At 47.2% G+C, this 23,935-nt stretch overlaps 1 protein-coding gene across 11 annotated transcripts in view; it reads right to left on the reverse strand.

Moving 5' to 3' along the window:
* Positions 1 to 1,797: 1,797 nt before the first annotated feature.
* LOC127481401 (excitatory amino acid transporter 4-like) overlaps positions 1,798 to 23,935 on the reverse strand; it is a 35,605-nt gene continuing 13,467 nt past the window's right edge. For 8 of the 11 annotated variants that reach the window (XM_051810674.1, XM_051810678.1, XM_051810671.1 and 5 more), the window contains 9 exons: positions 15,719 to 15,967; positions 14,746 to 14,883; positions 13,744 to 13,948; positions 12,827 to 12,869; positions 11,925 to 12,265; positions 9,471 to 9,704; positions 8,261 to 8,455; positions 7,700 to 7,834; positions 6,245 to 6,652 (listed from right to left, as the gene is read on the reverse strand). In XM_051810674.1, the coding sequence (XP_051666634.1) occupies positions 6,454 to 6,652; positions 7,700 to 7,834; positions 8,261 to 8,455; positions 9,471 to 9,704; positions 11,925 to 12,265; positions 12,827 to 12,869; positions 13,744 to 13,948; positions 14,746 to 14,883; positions 15,719 to 15,932 (1,704 nt within the window). In that variant the 5' untranslated portion in view covers positions 15,933 to 15,967 and the 3' untranslated portion in view covers positions 6,245 to 6,453. Of the gene's footprint in view, positions 3,471 to 4,160; positions 4,189 to 6,243; positions 6,653 to 7,699; positions 7,835 to 8,260; positions 8,456 to 9,470; positions 9,705 to 11,924; positions 12,266 to 12,826; positions 12,870 to 13,743; positions 13,949 to 14,745; positions 14,884 to 15,718; positions 15,968 to 23,935 lie in introns of those variants that run through there. The other 3 variants (XM_051810680.1, XM_051810679.1, XM_051810681.1) reach the window with 3 other exon arrangements.

Raw genomic sequence — 23,935 nt, forward strand, 5'->3', positions numbered from 1 at the left:
TTGTCCTGTCTCAGGGCACTACTGGGAAGAGCCTGGCTCCATCTCCACCCCTCCCCTTCAGGTGCCGATCTACACCGACAAAACCCTTCCTTTCGTTATGAGTAAATGAAACTTAGGCTAAAATATAGCAGCAAAATTTATTAAAGATTTATATAAATTGCAAACAAGCAAAACAGCGCGCTGGGCTGCCGGGGAGACCCCTGCTCCCCACACGGCCAGCCAAGCAGTGGGCAAAACCAGTAACCTTTATACCATTGCCAATTCCCTTCCCACAGTCACTTGTTATCCTTCTGTTGGATCCGAGTTCGCGGGTCTGGTTCTGGTTGGTTCTTTTGCAGGCTCGCTTTTAGTTGCCAGGTACTTCCCCATCCATAGTTTTAGGTAATTTTTCGTCCTTGAGGCCTGCTGTGCGAGTCTCTTCCAGATGTCCACCTTGGATACTTTTTATCGTCTTCGTTCTTGACCCTTTGATCCTTGTCCTTCCCTTCGTTACTTTAAGCGTACACTTTTAGACAATATACAAAAGACTTATTCAGTAGGGCATAAAAACTTGTTTTGTCAGCTTAGAAACTGCAGCTACAGGACTATCAGTTTATAGTACTGACAGATTAATTGCCCGTTCTGTAACTTACAGTCCACCGGCCTTAACAGAACCTTGATTACAATTATATATATATATATAAATATAACAGGCAATACTATTAAAAGAGTAAATTACTACAACTATTACAACTATTACTACTACTAATTTGATGAGTAAATTACTTTACTACTACTAATCTATTACACTTCCTGCAGGCTGAGCAGTCCCAGGTCTCCCAGCCTTTCCTCAGGGAGATGCCCCAGTCTCTCCATCATCTCTGCAGTCCCTCCCTGGACTCTCTCCGGTGTGTCTCTCGCAGTGGGGAGCCCACACCAGGACACAGCACACGGGCTGTGGCCTCCCCAGTGCTGAGGGCAGGAGCCCATCCCTGCCCTGACAGGCCAGGAAGGGCAGGGGCACAGCAAAGGCTCAGGTTCAACTCAGCACCTGCCAGAACCCTCAGGTCCTTCCCCACAGAGCTGCTCCCCAGCAGGTCAGCCCCAGCACGTGTTGGTGCACAGGGGTTTATTCCTCCCCATGGAGCAGGACTTTGCATTTCTCTTTGCTGAGCTTCATGAGGTCCCCAGTAGCCCGTTTTTCCATCATGTTGAAAGATTAAACGAAATTTAAAGATTCAAAGGACCCTTGAGACTTGTCTCAAGGTGGTATTTGGTGAGAGGACAATGGGCACTGGGCACAGATTGAAAGATAAATTCTATTTTAACAAAGAAGAGCTTTTTTTACTGGGGGGTTGATTGAATGCTGGAACAGGTTGCCCAGAGAGGGCGTGGAACCTACATCCATGGAGATGTTCAAAATCCAACCCAAGTCCTGAGCAGCCTTTGCTAGCAGCTTTCACTTTGTGTAGATACCATACCATTAGTGCAACATTTTAGTGAGTAATGTAAACCCATTATTGTTTATGCCTCAGAGACCTTTTCCACATAACCTTTTTGTTGGCGTAGATTTTCCAGTTGGAAGTATGTGCTGTGTGCTGCACATGAAGCAAGCCTTGTGCAGCCTTGCCAGTTATGGATATATGCCAAAGATGGCATCAAAGGAAAAGCTTCAGGGAAAGGCCTTGTAAAAATCTGAGATTAGTATTTGACCCATGACATAAGCACGTGGAGATGATGCTAAAAGTAACACTCCTGACTTTGTAAGGTCACGGTCAGGAGGAAAAATAATAGAAAAAAAAACATAATGGAAAAGCATTGTGGAAAAAAATTCCCTTTATTTTTCAAGTATGCAAACTATCTGTATTATCACTGAAACTCACAGCATGAAGAAAAAGCCCTCAGGAATTAACAGAGTCACACTGCCTGAATGCCATGAACACACTGTACAGGACCGATTTCCAGTTCTTCCTTGGGCACAGTAGAAGGACATAACAATTTCATGGACAGATCTGACTCCTGGAATAATGTGCATGTATCACATGCAGATGTAATGTGACACATGGCCTAACTGAAAATCTCTATTCTTCCTGGATTTTCTCTCTTCAAATTAATTTTGAGGAGATGTGTCCTAGTCCAAGAGCTCCTCACATACATATGCATTGAAATAGCTCTCTGTTTCACCCCAAATTTTGCCCATCTCTAATCATTAGGAAGAGATCTGTTTGCAAACAGGAGAAACTTGGAAAATTTCTCCAGGTAGAAGCAGCAGGACTGCAGTAAAGAAAAGACTGCATAAGCTCTCAAATATCTGGTAATTTAAAAGACAGTGGATAAAATGATTTAATACTTTCAGTTATCCAGTTTTGAAGGCTGAGTTCATACAAAGTCAACACTGGATTTGGAATGAGTACAAACACTTTTGTATTCTTCACTGAGGTCTGAAAGCCTGCCCCTTGCCAAGACAGATGCAGTGGGGGTGGGGGTCTTTGGGATGTGTACAGGGAAGCCAAAGACAAAGTGGAGAATTTTCTCTATACATTGAGAAGTTCTTGTTACGTCACCAGCAGGTACAAGTCAAAATCAGCACACAGTGAGCTCCTTCCTGGCAAACCTGGCTTTGGATGACTCATTTGTGGAATGAAGTAGAGCAGCCTCTGTTTTTTTGTTTTAAGGATGAGATTAGTTGGGTAAATCAAGGTGGGTGAAGTATGCAGCCTTACACAGAGTGAGAGTTTAGTATTGGCTTTCCTGCTTGGATTAGCAACAAAAAAATTGACTCTGTGCATATGTATGCTTGCACACATGCACTCCTTTCATATATATATCATATATATATAAAATGTACATATACACAAATTCCTGACAGTACTTTGCTATTCAGGTACTGTAAACAGTCCCAATCATAAACTGGTTAACAACATGAGCAAACACCAGAGCTAAAAAATTATCAACTGAATTCTGAAATTCCCCATGGAAGACTGGTTTGCAGTGTTTGAAAATGAGGCTTCTACTTGTTTGTGCTCCGTTAATCTTGAGTTGAAAGCAGAAATCACAAACAGCAAGGCTTGGTGTGTAACAGCTTTGTGGGAACATCAGCAAACCTGTGGGTGCAATGTGGTGTCTGATATGTGTACATGTCTGCTAACAGCAACTGAAAACAGGTTAGACTCCTGCTGAGTTTTGTTAAAGTATCATTAGGATCCTTCCAGATAGCTTTTAGAAATGATCAGGCTGGAGGGACCCTTTGCAGTATCTCTAAACCAGAAAGCACGTGCATATATTGTAAAGCCAGAAGGGACACTTATGATCATCTAGTGTGACTGTCTGTATAACCCAAGCCATAGGACTTCCAAAAATTAATTCCCATTTGAGCTACAGTTCAATCCAACAAGCTTTTCTTCCGATTCATCCTTCAGTTTGCCCTTTATATACAGGAAGTCTCTTCAGGATTAGAATTCATCGTTTTCTTGAAAAGTTGGACAAATAGTCTGAAAAAGACCAAGAAGGAAAACAAAGATGCAGTTAATTATGGACAAATTGAAATTACTAAAGTAATAATAACCCACTGCACAAACACAGGCTGGGAAATTGCTAGATAGGCAGCAGTTCTGCTTAAAATTATATAGGAATTATCATGTGTTATCACTGGAGTAAAGTCAATGCTATCGTGCTGTTGTTAAAAAATAAAGCCCTTTATTGGGTTTTATAAGCAGGTCTGTTCTTTATGAAGGTTTAGACTCATTATGAAGGTTTAGACTCATGTCAGCTGAGCAGTGTTAATGATAAGCTAGTGCTGTCTTAGCCCACTATAGATACAAGCTAATGCAGTGTATCTTAAAACTCTTTGATTAAGATCCAGATTTTAGATACAGCCATCTCATCAAAATAAGAGTGTAACCTCACTAAGAGTTAAGCTAAGATGAACAGACTTGAGTTTGCTGTATGTATGCATCAGGGACAGTTATCCTGATCAGCCAGTGCACAGCATGGTGTTAAAGGATGGGAACATGAGTCCAAGATCGAAATCTTAATGTACAGGAAATACTTTTTCCTCGGTGCTCAGCACTAACAAATCTTTAGTTAGATTTTTTTGTGTCAAATTTTAGTCATTCCACTTCAAGAAAGATGTGGAACAGTGAGGAAAAAGTGCAGAGAGGAAGAACATGAAGGATTATTACCTGTAAGGGTATACGGGGTCTGTTTAGTCTAGAAAGAAGAAAAGCAGACATTATAAAAGTATTCATACAAGATTAAAAAAAAAATGCTGCAAAGAGGAGGATAGTAGTTTGTTATCCTGCTCACTTGCCCCCTGCTAGAGTAGATCTCTTGTCAAAATGAGCAACCTGCCTCCCACAGTCAGAAACAACCTGCTGCCTTGGGGTCTGGAGCCAGCACTGCTCAATGGAGCTACCACACCCTTCTGGTTACCCTGCTCTGCTACCACTCTGTGGTGGTTTGAGACCCCCCAAAATCCACCACACACTCTTACATGGAAGGGATGCATTTGTGCCTTTCCTTCAGGGTTGAAATAATCGTCCAGCCCATAGAAATAGGATACTCTGCCTACAGGATGTGGAATGTGGCAGCACCTGCATGTAACCCTGCTGTGCCTGGACAGTCAAAAAGAGCCTCAGGATCTGGCTTTGAACATCTCAAGCAGTGTGTCAGTGTGTTTGAGGGAGCTCTGCTGGCACAGGGGAGGGCAGGTGTATGGTTGTAGTTGGCAAAGTGGACTCCAGCTGATGCCTCTGAGGTCCTGCTTCCATGAGGTGCACCTCTGAGGGTATGGCTATGGCTAGGGATGAAGAGCATCAGTGTGGAAAGGCAGGGGAAGTGACCCAGTGGGTTGGGAATAATGTGCAGGCCTCAAGTGAAAGCTGCCCAGTTTGGATAGTTTGGCTGTGGGCCAGGAGGCTGCTCACTGCTGTGCCTGAGCTGAGCTGTGCCAAAAGCAGGACAGCTACACTGCAGCAGCCCCCACACTGTGGGTCCTTAACATATTCCTGGTTATGTCTACACATTCATCCTCTGGATGTTCATGGACCTGGATATTATGGAGCAAATCCCAGTGGTCCTGTTCACTGTTGTGGGAGATACCAGCTGTGTTCCTGGCCATGCCAGGGAAGGGGGAGAGAGCATGGGTGAAGCATGTCTCTACTTCTGGCTTTAGCTTCTGAGAAGTTTTGGATGTCATTTGGGATTATGTTCAAGTGTGTTAAACAGAAGCTGAACTCCATTTTGTAGGAGCTGAAAGATATATCCTGAATTTATAAGTTTGGGGTCTGGCACACTTGTGCAAAGGCTAAGAAATAATTTGGCTCTGCCTGTAAAAGACAAGGAGCTACAGAAAGACAGAGATTTCAGACTATTCTGAGTTGGAAGGGACCCACAAGGATTGTAGAATCCAACTCTTAAGTGAATGACCCACTGGGAACTGAGCTCACAGATCTTGGCGTTATTAGCACCATGCTCAAACCAACTGAGCTAGAAATATTTGAAAACACATTCTGGAGCAATGTGACTGAGGGGAAGTCACTTCTGAAAATAGCCAAAGATGAGCACAGGAACCATTTCCTTAGGAATCTTGTGATGAGGAGTGAAACTCTTTTCTGAGCAAATCTGTCATTCCTGGCATGGACTGTCCACTCAGGTGGGCAAACTTCATAAACTTTGCATTTGCCCTTCTTGTTTCACAAGGGGAGAAGAGTTTGCTAAAGAGAAATGAAGTTAACTGTCTTGGCAGAGCTTGGTAGAGGGGAGAGCTGTTTCAGAGACTGAATAATGGATATAATAAATTCTTTAACTGTTTGCTTCTTTCTCAATCCTTTAGCATCTGCCATTGAGGAGGAGCCTATTGATCCCTACTGGTGCTGCCAGCCAGCACAGTCAGCCCTGTCCCTGCTGTATGGTCCCACATTCCTTTAGGGCCTGGGTGACTCTAGTATCTGCAGCCAGATGGGTTGCCAGAGGAGCTCTCAAAAAGCATCATCTGCATATCTGTGCAAATACCAGGACTGTGAGCAAGGAGGGCAATGCTAAAAGATTGCCTGGGTGAAGGCACTAAGCAAGTGGAGACTTTGCAGCTGTATCCTGCAGGGCAGAGTCATGGCAGCATTTTGGTGCCAGTCCACAGGTGGTGGTGTTCCCAACCCAGCTGGCCACTTAGTTCAAAAATAGAGGAGCTCCTACTCCAGCTCCTTCACTGAGTCTTCTTTACTCAGGTCTAACTCTTGGACCCCATAAGAATGACTAAATCAGGCTTTTGTGGAGTAAAACTTTCTTTGCAGTTTAATTTTCTCCTCTTTAATGCCAGAGAGAAAGAGGGGAGAAACAGGATCAGGGAAGACTGCGTGTGGCAGAGGGGGGAGAAAAGTGAGTGCCTTGCAGAGTGGGTCTTTCTTTGTCCTCCACTATGGACTTCTGTTTCAAGTTTTGCCTTTTTACAGCATTAGTCTGCACTGCTGCCCGATTTCACAGTGCTGTCTCACTCCTGGGGTGCCTCTGGGTGTCGTTCTGTGGGCAAACCAGGTGGGAGAGCTGTTCTTTCTCCTCTATCCCAGATTTACCAAGGTCGCAGTCCTGTGCATCCAGCTCGTGCCGGGAGAGATGCTCCACAATTCCAGCCCCCAGAGAATCCCCCAGGACATTGGTGGTTGTTCTAAGGCGGTCCCTGAAAAATCAGAGAGAAAAACAAAATACAGTTTCATAGTAACAGCTAAGGGATGGAAACAATTCAAAAGCAGTGGGTGCTTTGCTGAAGTTGTGCAATGGAACCATCTAGGGGCAGAGGGGGTGAACACCCACCCTCGGAGGGGACAAGCTGGGCTAATAAGAAGCAGATCCTGAGAGGTGGGATAGTGCTTTTTGTCGGGGCAATGTCCTCACTTACATAATGGCTCGGGTGTGAAAACCCTCCGGGGAAGTACCAGGACATTCACATGTAAGCCTGAAGGTTTTCATCCCTTCTGATGGGGCAGAATTGGCTCAACTACACCGATGTGAAAGGCAGCTGCAATGTCTCAGAAGGTGTCATAAAACATCAAAGACCCCCTCGAAGTGCTCAGTGATCCACAGTGTTACATCAGACAGTGCAAAACTCCCCACTCCACAGGAGGTACCTGGGCGTTCCCACCTGAACCTGAGCATATTAAACTTTGTGTTTCATGGGCTTCCCCCACCCCTGGTGGATCAGGACTGTGACAACCTCTTTGACCAACAGACATCTAAAGTGCAAAACCCAAGTCTCACTGCTGGACCCACAGGTGGTGACTATATGCCTTTCTATTCTTATCCTTCCTTTCTCCTTCTCTCTTTTCCCTTATACATTTCCCTAAGTGTTTTTTTAAATGCTTTTATATTACAGTAGGTAATAATAACCAAAACAGCTACATACTTGCTTTCCATTGCAACCAAATTGTTCTAAAATAAACCCTACATACATATATTTATAAACACCAATCATTCAGTGTCATTTCCCTCTAATGCCACCCCTAGGGATCTGGTAACAAGAACCTGGGTTACCCTTGCCTTCTGGGGTGGGTCATAACTCACGGGCAGAGGGAGATACTGTGCAAAGCTCTCATGGATATAGGTGTGTTTTAAGCTTAATGGTACAAGTTACTGAGCCTGCTTTTAGCAGAGACATTAGGAATACAGAGGAGCTCTGTAAGCATGGCAGGAGTGCACAGCAGGGCATGCTGCTGAGCAAAGAACTTACAGAAACCAGTCCACAGCGATGATCAGTGTGATGTCCTCAGTAGGCAGCCCCACTGATGTCAGCACTATAACCATTGTCACCAGTCCTGCCTGGGGAATACCTGCAGCTCCAATGCTGGCTGCTGTGGCAGTGATGCTGGAGGGAACAGGAAAGCACAGCTATCAGCAAAGGGAAGAAAAGAGGTGGTCACATTTGCAGAAATGTCAGGAAGTAGCTCAAACTCAACACCTACAAAACACCTTGGCAGTCCTTCTGCCCTGGTCACTGAGCAGGATGGTGACACAGGGGACATCAACACCACATCAGACTGCACTAGCCAGGCACCTTCTCATGACAGACTGCACCCAACAGCTTCTCCTAACACCTGGGCATGCAAGAAGGGCTCAAGTGGAGCCTCAAAGATGTGGTGCCCAAATCATATGTACTTTGACACTTGGAGCTGTAGTATAACCCCTCTTTCCCATACTTTTCTTTTCCTTATTGCATAGCAAAAGAGAAACCTTATCACACTTCAGATAAGCCACCAAAACCGAAGCCCTTCCTGTAGTTCCAAAAAGTCACCTTATTGTGATGATTTGCCCGAAGTCAAGTTCGTAGTTGTTGACCTGTGCAATGAAGATTGCTGCGAGGGCCTCGTACAGAGCAGTGCCATCCATGTTAATTGTGGCTCCCACAGGCAGCACGAACCTCGTGATGCGCCTGTCCACACCGTTGTTTTGTTCCAGGCACCTGAAGGTGATGGGCAGAGTGGCTGAGCTGAAAGGAATTTACAAAACAACATGAATTGTGTATGCTGACTTTGGAAGAAGGACTAAGCCTCTGCCTGGTTTATGACCTTACCCACCTGCTTTTTCACCCTGCCATGTGAGCCAGAGGCCAGAAGCTGCTAGAAGAAAGAACAGTCTAAGCAAGGCTTCCTCAGATATGATGCACACTGCAGTTGCACGCTCAGACATGGCTTTCCTCAGGGGGCTGGGACAGAGTCTGTGTAACCCTGAGCTGATGATGCTGGTATAATGCCAAAAGAAGGTGATGCTGGGGCATTCAGAGTACATAGGACAGAGCTGCAAGACCAAAACTCCTTTTACAGCTATTAAAAAAAACTTGAGCCCTTTCTTACCCCTCTCAATCCATAAGACAAGAATGACCCATGTGTGAGAACAAACCTTGCAGAGAAAGCAGAGAATTGTTCCTGAAAGAGATGAGCAGGAAAAGTACTGTGTGTTTTGGTGTGAGAATGTATGTGGAAGAGACTGCTCCGTGCTTACTAGGAAATTAATCTGACAAGAAACACAGCACTTAGTGAAACAACAGCTACCTACAGTCCCTTTGCTTTGGCTGTGTGACATGGCAGTGAGAGTCACTGAACAGACTGGTGTTGATGCCTTTGTGCAGTTTAATGACAGCTGCACACAGTCTGTGTGCCTGGGGGAGAGAGCTGTGCAATGTGCACGAGCACACGTGTGTGAGAGGTGTGTGCCTGTGCAGTGCTGTGATTCAGTGGGATTTGATATCTGTCCTGAGCATTTCAGTGCTGTAAGCAAAGTCACCTCTGTGTTTGGTAAGGAGGAATATGGGCCATTCACTGAGGGTCAGAGCTGTCTGTGTCATTAGGGCTCCTGAGCAGGAGAGTGGGAATCTTTCCACTCCCAAATGAGTTTGGCTGCTCCAGTGCCAGTGCTAGGAATTGTGAGACCACAGTACTGCACTGAGAGCAATGGAGTGCTGACTCTTAGCATCCACACCAGCTACTCCTACACAGCTGTCATACCTGGAGGAGGTGCCCAGGGCTGTGATGAGGGCCTGCAGGAGCCCTGCAATGAACACCCAGGGGTTTCGGTGGGTGACGATGAAGTAGAGCAGGGGCAGAATGCAGATGGCATGGATGAGGAGTCCCACGATGACAGTGAGGGTGTACATCCCCAGCTGGCCTCCCATCACTGCTAGGTCATCCATCTCCAGGATTTTGCCAGCAATTAAAAACATGATCCCAACTGGAGCATACCTGTGGCAGAAACACAAGCCCCATGATTAGAAGCGGCTCCCACAGTTTCACACCAGCTTTAACACATGCTGCCTGGACAAATCCCCAGTAAGCCAGCACACTAGGTTTGCTCACTGAGCCTAATCACTTGATGATACCCTAGAATCCTGGAGAGAGCTGGGACTTGTTCACCACATGGTCAAAAACCAGCTCTTGTTGCACAGTTGGGGACTCCAGCACTCTGTCCTGTGCACAGCTTGGGCACTGGTGGAGTTTTCCTCCTCCCTTTGGGTTCCCTAACTTGTTTCTACAACACTTCTTGCAGAATTGATAGGGGAGGTTATGTAGAGAAGCCTTCAGAGTCCCTTTCCTTCCTAACAGATCTTGGGCTGAGAGTATTTTTTTTACTGAGAAACACAGGAAAGTACAGGAGAAACAGGGAATCAGGGAGTAAAAGCTGGAGTGTCCTGTAGGCTCTGGGCTATCAGCCTTGCTGTCTTCAGATGTTCACACTTAGGGAATAGGAACACATAGGGATTCCAGATCTGGTGTAAGAAGCACTTGGCACGCCAACACCTGTAAAAGCAACCATGGCTCATAAAAAAAACTGGTTTTGAAGTGCACTGCTATCCTTTCCATTCTTCAGGGCTTTTCCCCCCTCCATAACAATGCATCTCACAAGCAGCAGTGAGGCTCCACAGAAAGGAAGTCGTAAGACAGACATGGAGAAAATCATGGGCACTAATATAATAACTGGACCAGAGAAAATCCCAGATCCATGGCCACACCTCTCAGGGCTGGGCCTCTGCAGCTCAAGAGCTCACATGCAATTCATGCACAAGGCTCGGAGGTCCACATGCCAAACTCCAACTTAGCCTGGGAGGTTTGGAAAAGTTTCAGGAAAGGATTTCATGAATATTTCATTTCCTCTCACCATCCTTGGCTTCAGCCAGTGACCAGATCTTCCCAGGAAAAACAGGCTCCTGGGAGATGATCTGCAGACTGTGGCTTCAGGAAGGAGTGCTGGACTGCAGCTGACAGTCCTGCCTCCCATACCAGCAGGATTTTATAAGTCAGGAGGTCTCTCCAGACACTCCCTGCTGTATGTGCACAGGCAGTGTCCCAAGTGTAAGCAATGTTCTATATATCAACAACACCTTGTCTTCCTTCATCTAAGGGGAGCTTGAAGGAGCAGTGTTGAGGGTCTCTGGAGTTGTGTGCAGGTCTACTTGTTCTGCTGTGCTCATGCTCTCCCTTCTATGCCCTTAGGCAACTCTTATCTCTTCTTAGGAAGGAAAAGCCTCAAGTTCTGGCTCAGACATGGAGTAAAAGATCCCAGGAGGGTTAGGGCTTCCCAACACTCTGCTATGAGCTCAGGGATGTTCTTCCCCTTTGTACCTTTTTGTGTAAAGCTGTCGCCCTGTGCTCAGGGTTTTACTCTGAGATATAAGACTGTAAGACCAAAGAATCTAAAGTGATCTAAAATGGGAGAGGGTGTGGGGCTGACAGATCCCTTCCCTGTCAGACACGTGCAGGTATTCTGCCAGACCTGCATCTCTCCTGTTTTGCAGTACCTAACACAACCTTGAGCCCTAGAGGGATAAAGAGCTTAAAATAACAGGATTTGGTAAAATGCTGCCTTCGAGAGAAGACTTGTCTCAGCAATGCCTTGCTTGTCTGGACCATGTGTCACAGGGGGCCTTACACAGAAAGGAACAAGCTGAGTTCTAGAGGAATTGGGATCTGGGAGACCTCAAATGGAAAGGCAGTAACTTTAAGCTGATCCTCTCAACCCAGCTCAGCTCTCAGAGCTTTGTATACAGCTGCCACCCCAAAACCACGAAAGTAGCAATAGGTTTCTGTGATTCATAGCTAAGTCAGACTCCTGGAACACAGCTGGAAGGGAAGCTTTTGGTGGGAAAGCCTCACACCCTACCCCTGTTAGTAAGGCTAAGAGATCTTCCACTCCAGCTCTCTGGTCTTCCAAGGATGTTTCCAGCAGCCTCAAGAAAAGCAAGTCCTGCTGTATCTGATATTTCTAAGGTAAAAACAAAAAGAACAGGAAATGAAATGTGAACAAATATCCCATCCAGACTTTTCCCTCCGGCCTGATGGAGCCAAAGGAGATCTGTGCCCATCTGCTTTTCCTGTGCATGGCATCCTTAAAGCTACCCCACTTCTCATCGTGTCAGTGGAAACTGCACCTGCAGACCTCCTGCTCCAACCGGCCGTGCTCCTCACCAGATGATAATGGCCACCAGCCTCATGATGGCTTCGTTGAGGCAGTTAAAGAACTCCCGCAGGGCCCGTCCCTTCTGCTTCATGCTGCCGATCATCAAACCGAAGCACATGGAGAACACTACCAGCCCCAGTGCGTTCACCCCATTGGCTGAGCCCGGGATGGGAATGACTTCTTCAAAGGTCAGCACCTCGGAGATGGTCCCCAGGGCTTGAGTGACGTTCTCCAGGATGCTGGTGAAGTTCTCGGGCGCGGGGATCTGGGTGGTGGTGACGCCTGCTGTGGCGTTGCTGCTGTGGAGGACGGTCCTGGTGAAGACCCTGGTGCTGTACTGCGTCTTGTACTGAAAAGACACAGATTGTCAGATGCACTCACAGGCCCTAGTTCAGAAGCTCAGGACACGTGCTAGGCTCTTGCATCCCTTCCTAAAGTAAGGAGAGTACTGCAAGTTGCTGCTGATCTGTGTGGGAAATTTGCCTCGCCTGTTCCCAAGCTCCTCAGGGTAGTACTTTCACCAGAAAGTTTAGAAATTTCATAGAGCCAAAGTTCAAAAGACACCACTAGAGCATCTCATGTTGCTAGGACTGAGATGTTTGGCTTCTCTGATCACCCTTTGTGCTGCTTCCAAGGGTGCTGGCATTACAGAAGAGACAAATCCTTGGGGGAATCTGCTCCATTTCACTGCCAGTCCAAGCCTGCTATCAGAGATCATGCAAACCCTTCCTGCCTCTGTGGGATGGGATGAAAGTTGAAGCCCCCAGCTACATACAGCTTGAAAATCTTGCAGACTAATGACTGCAGCAGTCAGACCCAGGGAAGCAATTGCTATTCCATCCCTCAGAGAAGAGGGTAGGACTGTGGCTAGGGCACAGGGTGCAAAGATAGACCAGGGGAGATTTCATACCTGTTTGAAGCAGGCTTCTACCAGGTTGGGTGGGAACATATTCCTGCAGTAGATAAAACAAGGAAAGAGTTATTGTTGAACTGGGAAGAAAACATGGGCTTCCTGGCCAACTTCTTTGTCCTGGAGCAGTGTCTGAGGTCACAACTGTCACAATGTCTGCTCAAGCCCTTTCTGTCTGAATGACAGAAGAAAGGAATATGCTGATCTGAGTGCAGCACCTCTTGCATCATGTCAGACTCCTGCTGCATCTTTTCAGACTCCAGAAGGTTATTCAGATATGTGGAAAGAGACTACACACTGGGACATAGGTACATTGTAAGAGCATCACCAAACCCAACTGAAGCTTGAAACAATACCATATTATAGTGTTTCATAAACTGCCTTGCTCTCAGCCTCACCTCTACGACTGTCACTTGAGCTTTCTGTTATCTTGTACCTCAGAAACATGGCTCCATACCACTTGAGATGGTACAGCTTTGCAATTCACTGTGTAAGGTCACAGCAAGGGAGGGAGGGACAATGTCTTGGGAACCATTTCCTTGATTTCCTTTGGTCACTGAGGATGGGTATTTGGACTAGCCTTTGCTGGGTGAATTCCTGGAAGTCATGCAGCCACTGATGGTTTTCACTGCTTGTTTTGCTGAGCACACCTTGGCCTCTTGCATTAAGACTCTAGCAGAAGGGCTGGACTCCAAGCCAAGCACTCAACCTCTGGGTGGTAAAGCCAGTTAACTAGAGTAAGCTATGAGTAGTAGGCTGGCCAAGACTCAACCATTAACCTCTTTCCCCAAGACTCAACCATTAACCTCTTTCCCTAACACTGTATGCCTAAAGCTGTGACACTTCAAAAGGACATTGCATGGAGGAATGTAATCTCACTGATACAGTCTCAACACGAGACCAGCCTGTTCACCTACCTCACCAAGTCCATGAAGGCATCTGTGGTCTGCACCTGCTCAATTCTGCCTTCTCGGTGGAGCTTGTCCTTAGATCCTTTTCCTGGGTGGATGATGATCACCATGAGGATGCCAATGAAGACTGCTATGACTGTGGTCACCATGTAGTAGACAATGGCACGCATCCCCATCTTCCCTGAGACTCTGCTATCCAGGGAGGCCATTCCTGGGGTGTCACACAGAGAGAGACAAGGTGAGCAAGTCTATTGTCTTAGAGAGAAGGGAGAAGCCTGAGGAAGATTCAAAGGGTGCAAGGCACATGCATGAGTTGGGCAGGGAGCTAGGGTCTCTAGGAAGCACAGCATTAAGGGGGCAGACTTTGGAGTTCCAGGGTGATGTGGATACAGGAGGATGTGGCTTGTGGTCATGAAGGAGCATAACAGTGGTGGGTCTTAGGCTGCATTTGGGAGTGTAGCAATTTTCTTCAAAAGCTCTCAGGAGGGAAATAATCCCCTCCTGGTACATTGGGCCTTTCAGTCCCTAAGGGTGGGATGTTTCAGGAGGTGGAATCCCTTTCAGTCCCTCCTGCTGTCTGAAAGCTTGGCTGTCTGGCATGTCTTCAGTGAGGATCTGGGTGAAACAAGCCCTCCAGCTGGTGATCAACCTCAGTCCTTTTGGACTGACACAAACTAACCTTCTCTAGGCTGGAGGAAACCTGAAGCTGACTTGGGCAACAAACTTGACATTTGAGGTTACGTGGGATGAAATCCTTGTTACTGCTCAAGCACTGGGCATTGGAACCACTGCGTTGTGTTCTCCCCACTCTTCTGAGAAAGCACAAGGCCTTCTGCTCCTCTGCCCTACTCCTGAGCCAGCAGTGGGATGAATGTGGGTCATGTTCACCATGGTTAGCCAAGCTAATCCAAGCACCTCCAGCTGGGGCACAAAGGGGCACTCCAACAACAGCTGCCATCTCTTTGCTGACCATTGCCTGGGCTGAAAGGAGCAGAAAGCACTTCTCACCTGTAATCAAGCTGGAGACAATAAGAGGAAGGACCAACATCTGGAGCATACGCATCAACAGCTCGCCAGGGAAGGAGAAATACTTGATCTGGCGATAGGTCAGCTGGTAGGGCCGGAGGGAGAATGCCAGGATAATCCCTGTGGATCAGCAAGGGATGAGAATGGAAATGGGACAATGTGATCCAGTGGTCTGTCCCTCAGTCCTACAGCGTGGCTTTTCTCTTTCTCATCTCCTTTCAGCTCCCCCTCTCCCCAAAGGAACAAATGCTCATTTTCTAAAAGGCTATGATCCAGTTTTTACTGTGTGCTCTCTCTCCCTCTGACATATTTATGTGCACAGCAGCCTTGTGCTAAACCACAGGTCTCCTTATTCCTCCTCTGTTCCTCTTCTGGGGTCTGTTCCTGGGAAACTCATGAACACAAAGTGCCAAACTGTGACTACACAGTTCAGAGTCTTTGTCCATTCACCCCTTAAAGCTGAGTTCAGCCAGTGAGTTAGAGACATATAGCCTGGATCAAAAGCTAGGGACAACCTGCTATCTGCTGAGCAGGTTTGCTGTGCATTGTATCACGGCCCCTCACGTCAGTTCTGGTCCTGTCAGGCTAAAGGGATGAATCTGAAGACCCCTTGTGCCTGCAGCTGCACTCACAAGATGCCTCTGAAGAAAGCTGGATGATTTTTATAAGGATTGGTTGAGCTGGATCATCAAACCCTTTCTGTTGTTGACTGTTCTTACACTGCAGCCAGAAAGGATCAACAAGGACTCCCTCCTGCACACACACCCTCTGCGGGGTCTGTTGTTCTTGCACACAAAGGCACTCGCTTTGTGCTGATGTGGACAGCACTTCGAGCTGCCAGCTCACAACTTCCCCTCCCCACCCAAACCGCTACAATAAAACAAAACCTCTGTAGAATAAACAGACATTTCCCCACGTTTACAAGCGGCGCCTGGTGCCGCCGGCAGCTCCGTACCCAGCAAGACGGCGGCGATGGTGAAGAGGACGAAGGCGTTTCTCCTGAAGAAGCTCTTGGCGCTCTGGGCAGTGATGCTGTGCATGCGCTTCTTGGCCCGCGCCGCTCGCCTCTGCACGGCCTGGCGGAGCCGCCGCACCCGGCTCTCGGCGTGGAGCCGCTTGGCTGCGTCCTCGTTGAGGAACAGGCTGTTGACGTGGCTCTGCTCGCTCATGGCCAGCACGGCTGCTCAGTGCCCCGGGTACAGCTCTGCCGGGCAGCGAGAAGGACAGGCAGGAAAGCATAAGTGGCTGCACACCTTCCCTTCATCTCTAGGTCATTTCCCTTGGCCCTGAGCACATTTATTTAGAGCTGATTCTCAGCCTTGGCCATATTGATCAACATAACTGGTCTACTCTGGCCTCCAACCAGGAGGTCTGGAGACACACTGTCTTTTGAGAACGCCCACAGGATCACTCTTGAGGAGAAAAGACAATGCAGAAAGAATCGTGTCTTGCAGAATTGACCACCTAAGGAGTCTTTCTGCTGTGCCTTTTGCAACCAGATGTGCCTGTCTCGTATTGGCCTTTTTAGCCACCAGCGTGTTTGTAACAAACGTGGGCAGAGCCCTTCCCAAATCTTCGTTTGCAAAGCCCAGCCATGATGATGATGATGAATGCACTCTCCTCTGCCCATCTGCAAGGAGCAGACTTCATGGAAAGCATCTAAAGGGCTGCCAGGGTCTTGTCACTACTGCTCTGGTGCCTCTAGAAAAGCTCTAGCTACTGTAGCCCCCAGCCTGAGCTGAGAAGTGGCTTGTGGTGGCCTGGGCAGCCAGAAAGGGCTCCACAGCCACCCAGGCTTTTCATCAGCTTGGACAGGAATGTATTTTTATCACCTGGCAATAAACCCCTTTCCTGTACACAAACTCTTCCAAACAAAACCAAGCAGCAAACATTTCTGACATACCTCCTAGGTGGACAGGCCCCTACCAGAACAGCTTTTCCCATGGCAGTGAGTGGCACTGGCTGTTTCTGTAGAAAGGAACAGAATCCCTTTGCCTTCTGTGGAGGCTGAGGATAAGACTTTATTTACTGATTTTCCGTATAAACATAACAAGACTTTCAAGTAGTATCTCTTGTCAAACTCCACTGATGGGGTTAACTCTCGTCTTGTCCTCACAAATACTAATATTGAAATCAAACCTGCTCCAAAGAGGTAAATGAAGAACCAATTCTGCTCCATTACCAACTGGCTGCAAGGCCTGGAGCAATCTACTGTACTTTATCCATTCATTTTTTACTATTATTCCTATATTCTTCAGAACAAAAGAACAAGGGGGCTACAGAGGCAAACCAGTCCCCTCTGGAGTGCTAGAAGGCACCAACCCAACAGTTCTTATCATAAGGGAGACTATTGACTGACTATGCAGGTTCCATTTTCCTTCTGTCACTGTGCCTTGACAGATGCAAGGTCTGAAAACAGTTCTTCTTCCCAGAAGTTTGCGAAGATAATACAAGCCTACATGAAACCAAAGGAGAACAAAGTCACCTTAGCACATCAGCAAGTGCTGGAAGGCCTGTCTTTGGTGTTGTAAATCAAATAAGAGCTACTCCATTCGTAATCCTAAATTGAAATCAAAGAAACCCTCAAAACTGAGACTGTATTCTCTATAAAATACACATATAGTGTCTTCCATACGGACCCAGATAAATGCCTATCATGACCTGAAGACACTGCCTTAAAGAGGAGCTGCTTCATAGTACAGATTGCAAAGTCATTTCCACAGAAGGTGGAGGAAAACCTCCATTCTGAGAGAAGGTTTGTTTGCACAGATGCTGATGCCTCTGTGAGGTTCAGAGCAGTGGTGGCCCGGCCAAGTCACTCTAAGCCCTCCCAAGGCTTGAGCTTTGCCACTGGCATTTGCTATGGGAACCTTTCAGTGCTTCTGTGGTCATCCCACCTTTTGGATCAACAAACAGCATTCTGTAGATTTTGATCCACTCATTCCAGCTTGATCACTCCCTTCCTTACTACACCACCCCCCTTCTATCTGCTGATGGAGACAATACACACCAGACTGCATGAAAACTTTGCCTGTGTTCTTTCTTTTCACTGCCAGTCCTGTTTTTCACAGCTACCCATAAAAAACATGAACTGCAAAGTACATATTCTTTCCATTAATTGAGTTCATGCCTCCTGAACTCAACAGTAGCTTAAGGAACAATGGATTCAATCTCCTGTGTCCCAGAATGGACTTGTATTATTTATTCAGTAGCCACCCAAATACAGAGTTGGACAAAAAACATTATTAGCTGTCAGGTTCCAAAGACCCAGGACTTTCACACATCTTGTATCCTCTTGTCTTGCCAGTTCCTGACATCACCGACCCTACAAGGAGGAGGACACCTCTCAGATCTCACTCTTTTCATTCAGATAATCCCTTTTGTGATCCACCTTATCTACTTTTCTCTAGAAGTCTGTCCCAGAGCTTACTACCCTTATAATGAAATAAGTAACTGTCTGCACAGTCAGCAGCTGGAGGGATACAAAATTATAGACTAGAACATTCCAGTTGGGAGGGACCTACAAGGATCACCTCATCCAACTTCCTGACCCTCTCAGGGCTGACCAAAAGTTGTTGCAAAGGCCACTGTCCAAATACCTCTTAAACACTGACAGGCCTGGGGCATTGACTGCCTCTTAAGGAAGCCTTTTCTAGGGTTTGACCACCCTGTCCATAAAGAAATTACAGAATCACAGAGTAGTTGAGATTGGAAGTGACCTCTGGAGATCATCCAGTCCAACTCCTCTGCCAAGGCAGGGTCACCCAGAGCAGGTGACACAATAATGTGCCCAGGTGGGTTTGGAATATCTCCAGAGAGGGAGACCCCATGACCTCCCTGGGCAGCCTGTTCCAGTGCTCTGGCACCCTCAGTGTAAAGAAGTTCTTCACCCTCACATTGAGGTGGAACTTCTTGTGTTTTAGTTTCTGGCTGTTACCTTTTGTCCTGTTGCTTGGGCATTCAAATGCTTCCTAATGTCCTGTCTGACCCTCCCCTGACACAGCTTTGAACCATTCCCAGTTGTGCTGTCCCTGAATCCCAGGAAGAAGAGCCCAGCACCTCCCTCTCCACATGCCCTCCTCAGGAAGCTGCAGAGCAACAACTTCACCCCTCAGCCTCCTTTTCTCTGAAGGAGACAAGCCCAGACCTCTCAGAATCCTCACAGGATGTGTCTTCCAGCCCTTCACCAGGAGGTTCACCCTCCATTCCCCTCCTCTGGACACATTTGAGGACCTTCACATCCTTCTTCAGTGTTGGGGCTCAGCCCTGCACACAGTACTCCAGGTGAGGCCACACCAATGCTGACCAGTGCAGGATAATCCCCTCCCTGGACTGGCTGGTCATGCTTTGATGTCCCCAGCATGAGATTTGCCCTCTCAGCTGCCTGGGCACCCTGCTCACTCCTCTTAAGCCTGCTGCTGATCAGCACCCCCAGGTCCCTTTCTGCAGGGCTGCTCTCCAGCCACTCCTCTCCCAATCTAGACTTGCACCACCTTCACTTTATCAACTGGGTGTGTGACCTCCTCCTAGAAGGAGATCAAACTGGTTAAAGAGGACTTTTCCTTTGTGAACACACGTTGACTGGTTAATGACTGCATTATTCTTTAAATGCTTTTCAGTAGTACTCAGTATGACCTTCTCCATAATTTTTCTAGAAGCTGAGGTTAGATTCACAGGTCTGCAGTTAGTCCCCTCTGTCTTCCCTCACACCTTTCTTGTGGATTGGAACAGCATTGGCTTGCAGAGATGCAGTGCAGCTTCCTACAGCAGAACAAACTACCACCCAAGAGCAGAACCACCAAAGAAAGTTTTAAACCTCAGACACTCTTTTTCTTACTCCCAAACCACTCACTGTTCATGAAACAACCCAGCACACCTTGGTAAGGTGAAGTGCTGCCTTGCTTCAAAGTGCAAAGCTCCAAATTCTTTAGTGAAGTGAAAAGTCACATCACCCACCACAGACTTGCTACACACAAAACAGAGTTCCCACTTGCTGTGACGACCTGAGGAGACCCATGTGGATCCAGGAGTATGGAAAAATGGGCTCCCTCTCCTCCAATCCTTGCCTTTCTCGGAGCTGGACCATACCACAGCAACAGCACAACCTCCTGCACAGGGAAGGTGGGGGTAGAACCTACAGATATAAAGGGACTCACCTGCTCTTTTCTCCAGATATATCCCCATCCACATGCACTGGAAAATGTACTTTTGTGCGAACAAAATGAAATTTCTGTATTGATATGGGAAAATGCCGGATTAATAATTAGATTCCATGTTCCACCATGTGCTCAGCAGCCTCCTCAGACCAAAACTTACTGCGCAGAGGGAACTCACTGGCAGATCTTACTCCTGTGATGTCCCCACCCTCTTGCTAACTTGCTCCCTTTCTCTATCTGCATATTTTGCAATAGCGAGGCCCCCTCCACAGCACTTTCCCTCTGCATCTCTGGATTTGTTTATCTGTTGCATCAGCTGGAAGTTCTCAGACTGTTGCAGTCAGTCATCAGAGTACTCTTGTCAATGGCTTGGATTTTTCTTCTTGTGAGGAAGAAGGTGGCTTTGCCCTCTTGGTGCAGGTTGTTCTATCCGTGGCTGCTCCTCCAGGCTCCACTCAGCCAGGAACACTGAGATATTTGAGAGCATTTTTGGAGGTTCAACGAGGGGGCAGAGGGTGTTTTGCAAGAAATTTCAGCGTTGCAAAACTAATGCCTAGTTCCTGGCAGTGAGGTTTCACATAAACAGTGGAATTTTGGCTATTTTAGGGGCATCAGTCAGAAGACAGCGAAAGTGAAAAATGAGGAAGGAAGAGTACTGGCACTACATTTTGTCCTGCTTTTTGCAGATTTTTCTGTGGTTATCTTCCCATCTAAACCAGGGAGATTTCCAATATGGGGAGAGGAGGGCAATAGAGCATAAGGACCTATAAAGAGCTAGAAAGCAGGAAATCTCTGAATCAGCTGAGATATTCCAATTTGTACTGGACATTGAAGAACACCTGTCCTCCTTATGCCCTGTCTCTACTAAAGCAGCCAACATCAGAAAAGCTGACACCATCCAGTGTGCAGCACCTTTCCATGAGCATGTTTTAAAGACAGAAGGTATTAAAATCCTGGTTGAGGGGAGATGGGAGCTGGCCATGGCACAATCCCGGGGCTGGAGGGCTGAGTGCAGGAGCATCAGGGCAGGTTTGCATCTGCTTCTCACAGACTGCATCATTTTGGCCCCACAAAGTTCCACACTTAGAATCTGAGAGTAAAATATTCCACACAGCAGAGAAACATCTTGAAACTGTATCTTGTATGTATGCTTTGACTACAGACTCTGGAAAAACACACATCTTTGTCTGTGCCCCTCTCCTGGAGAAAAGACCAGCTTATTAAAATGGAGAACTAGGGAGAAAAGGAGGAGTAAAAGGCAATCTTCAAATGCATCTAATTGAAGAAAAACCCACATCACTAAGGATATAACCTCAGTGTCAGATCAGCCAGAGTTTTTAAAAATCTTTTATCAAGGATCATGTATGAAAGGTTTTTAAAGCAGTGTATATACCATGGGATGAAAGAGGAGATCCCTTTGTCAGCACTGCTTGTGGTGACAGTCCACCAACAGAGATTTCAGTTGTGAGGTCCAAAAAGAAACTGTGCAGAGGGCTGAGCTGTTCATCTGCTCACAACTGACTGGAAGGATGATCTGCTCTGTCAATAAGTGAAAAGCAGTAAACATAGAAAGAAAAACTCTTAATTGTACACTCCAGTGACGCAAAAAGATACTGGAAAGATCACAGAAAAGCACAGGCTGACAGAAAAACAGTACTAGGAATTACTGTGGGACAAATTAGGGGATAGAAAATATAGAGCATGCTCCACCCCTGAGAGGATGAGTGGCAGCTGGGACAGAGTTAATTTATTTCCTAGTAGTTGGAACAGTGCTGTGCTGTGTTTGGAATTTAGGGTGAAAGTAATCTCAGACTTTGTCTTGTGATAAAGTGTCCAGGCATGAATTGCATGAATTCCCATAATTGTGGGAATTATACAGCTTTCATGTTGCAACACCAAATGCTCAAGGCTGTGGAGATTTTTCAGTTCTCAGAAACCGATATGCACATCTTAAATATTGCTACATCAGAACAACAGAAAAAAAAAAGAAATTGTTGGGGCAACTTTTAAGCTGTTTGCTGAGGAAATTTTGCATTTAACTCAGATTCTAGGAAAGCTGCTGTGAAAGTCTTCAATTTCTTCTTACTTTGTTTTTTTGTGCAGGTTGAGCTACAGAAGAAAACCCAGCCAAGTCTGACTTTTATAAAGCTGCCATCGCTGAAATGTTCCTGCACTCAGTTATTCAAACAGCAGCATCAAGAGGCAGGCTGTAAGTATTTCTAATTTTTTTTCATGTGGTGAAAGGTTTTGCACTGTCTGTAATGAGGTGGTTTGTGTCCATGGGAGCTCACAAGCAAGCTTCTCCTTGAGCCCTGCATGTGCCAGGCTGCCAGCAGAGGTGAAAGGGAGACTTTGCTCAGGAATTTATGGGTCAGGAATGCGGTGTGTGCACTGGGCAGGCAGATACACTCTGTGTCTGCCTGTGCCATGGTGCTGGGGCAGCCCTGCAGAGCCCCAGGGAGTGGTGCCTGTCCCTGGGCAGTGCTGGTGCAGTGCAGAGCCCAGTGCTGTACAGCTGCCTCTGGAGGAGGTGGGCTGTGTCTGCACATGCAGAGCTACATGGCCAAGAGAGGGCACAGTTTCCTGTGGAAAACATCTCCTCAGAGCCCAGGGCAGTGGTGCTGGCCAGAGGATGTCAGTTCTGTGTGGCAGTGATGTGCTGAATTCTGCTGAGGACAACAGACAGTTCTGCTGCCCACAGAGAACCCGTTTCACTGTCATGTTTGGAAACAGAGGGGACAACCTGATGTTTCACGTGAGCTTCTCATGCCTTAGGACACCTTTACAACGGGAACAGAAACTACACATAGAGAAAAAAATTTACTTCAAGCCTGTGCACATCTCTGCCCTCACCCCAGAGACATGCAACAGCTCTGGTGTCACAGGGCAGTGAGTGTTCTGAGCATGGGGGGACACTGCAGACATCTCTGGCCTGGTTTTGTCCAGGCCAGGGTCAGGGTCAGGCTGGGCTGGGGGAAGAGGAAATACATTTGACTACTTTACATGGTTCAGAAAAAAGTCAACATCAAACCCAAAAAACAGTGCAGCCTTTTCTTAGTGCCTGCATTCAGTACATCACCCCTGGGACCACAGAACTCCTGGGACATCCTGGGTGGTACCAGAACCAGGGCCCAGAAACCCTGCTGTGTTTGTGCCAGCAGGTTGAGAGAGGTGACTCCCCCTCTTCACTCAGCACTGGTGAGGCCACAGCTGGCATGCTGTGTCAAGGTCTGGGTTCCCCAGTATGAGGGAGTCCACTGAAGGACTGCAGAGGTGATGGAGGGACTGGGGCATCTCCCCTGAGGAAAGGCTGGGAGAGCTGGGACTGCTCAGCCTAGAGGAGAGAAGACTTGGGGAGGGGGGTGTCATCAATGTACACCTGAAGGGAGGGTGTGAAGAAGACAGTGCCAGATCCTTCTCAGTGTTTCCCCGTGACCAGATGAGTGACCAGCTGGATGTGAACTGAAGTACCAGGAAATTCCTCTTAAGCATAAAGTTAAGTCTTTGTCGCTGCAAGACAGACTTAACTGAGGCAGGATGCCCAGAGAAGGTGTGGGGTCTCCATCCTTGGATATATTCAAAAGCTGTCTGGACACAAGCTTGAGCAACCAGCTGTGACTGACTCTGCTTTGGGCAGGGCAGTTGGACTAGATGATGTCCAGGGGTCCCTGCCAACCTCAGCCATGCTGTGACCTTCATTCTGCTGATGTGCTGTGAGACAAGGCTTTCAGGACTTCAGACAGCACTGACACATCCTGTCCAGGAAGTGTCCTGGAGCTCATTTACATGTATAATTATCACGGGGCCATGGTCTGGTTCTCCACTCTTCTCTCACCCTCTGAGCCCTGCACAACACTCCTGCACCACACTGAAAGATGAACAAGAAAATGCCACTTCATTGAAACAGCCAAGAGCCATTTGTGGCTGTTGGACAGACAGTGAGGAGCTCAGGGGTGTGTCAGCAGAGGGGGAGCCTTTGGTCAGGTGAATCCACTGGGATATATTCCTGTATTCCT

This window comes from Manacus candei, unplaced genomic scaffold (assembly GCF_025592945.1).
Source record: "Manacus candei isolate 608988 ecotype Guabito, Panama unplaced genomic scaffold, ASM2559294v1 h1tg000078l, whole genome shotgun sequence".
NCBI lineage: Eukaryota > Metazoa > Chordata > Aves > Passeriformes > Pipridae > Manacus > Manacus candei.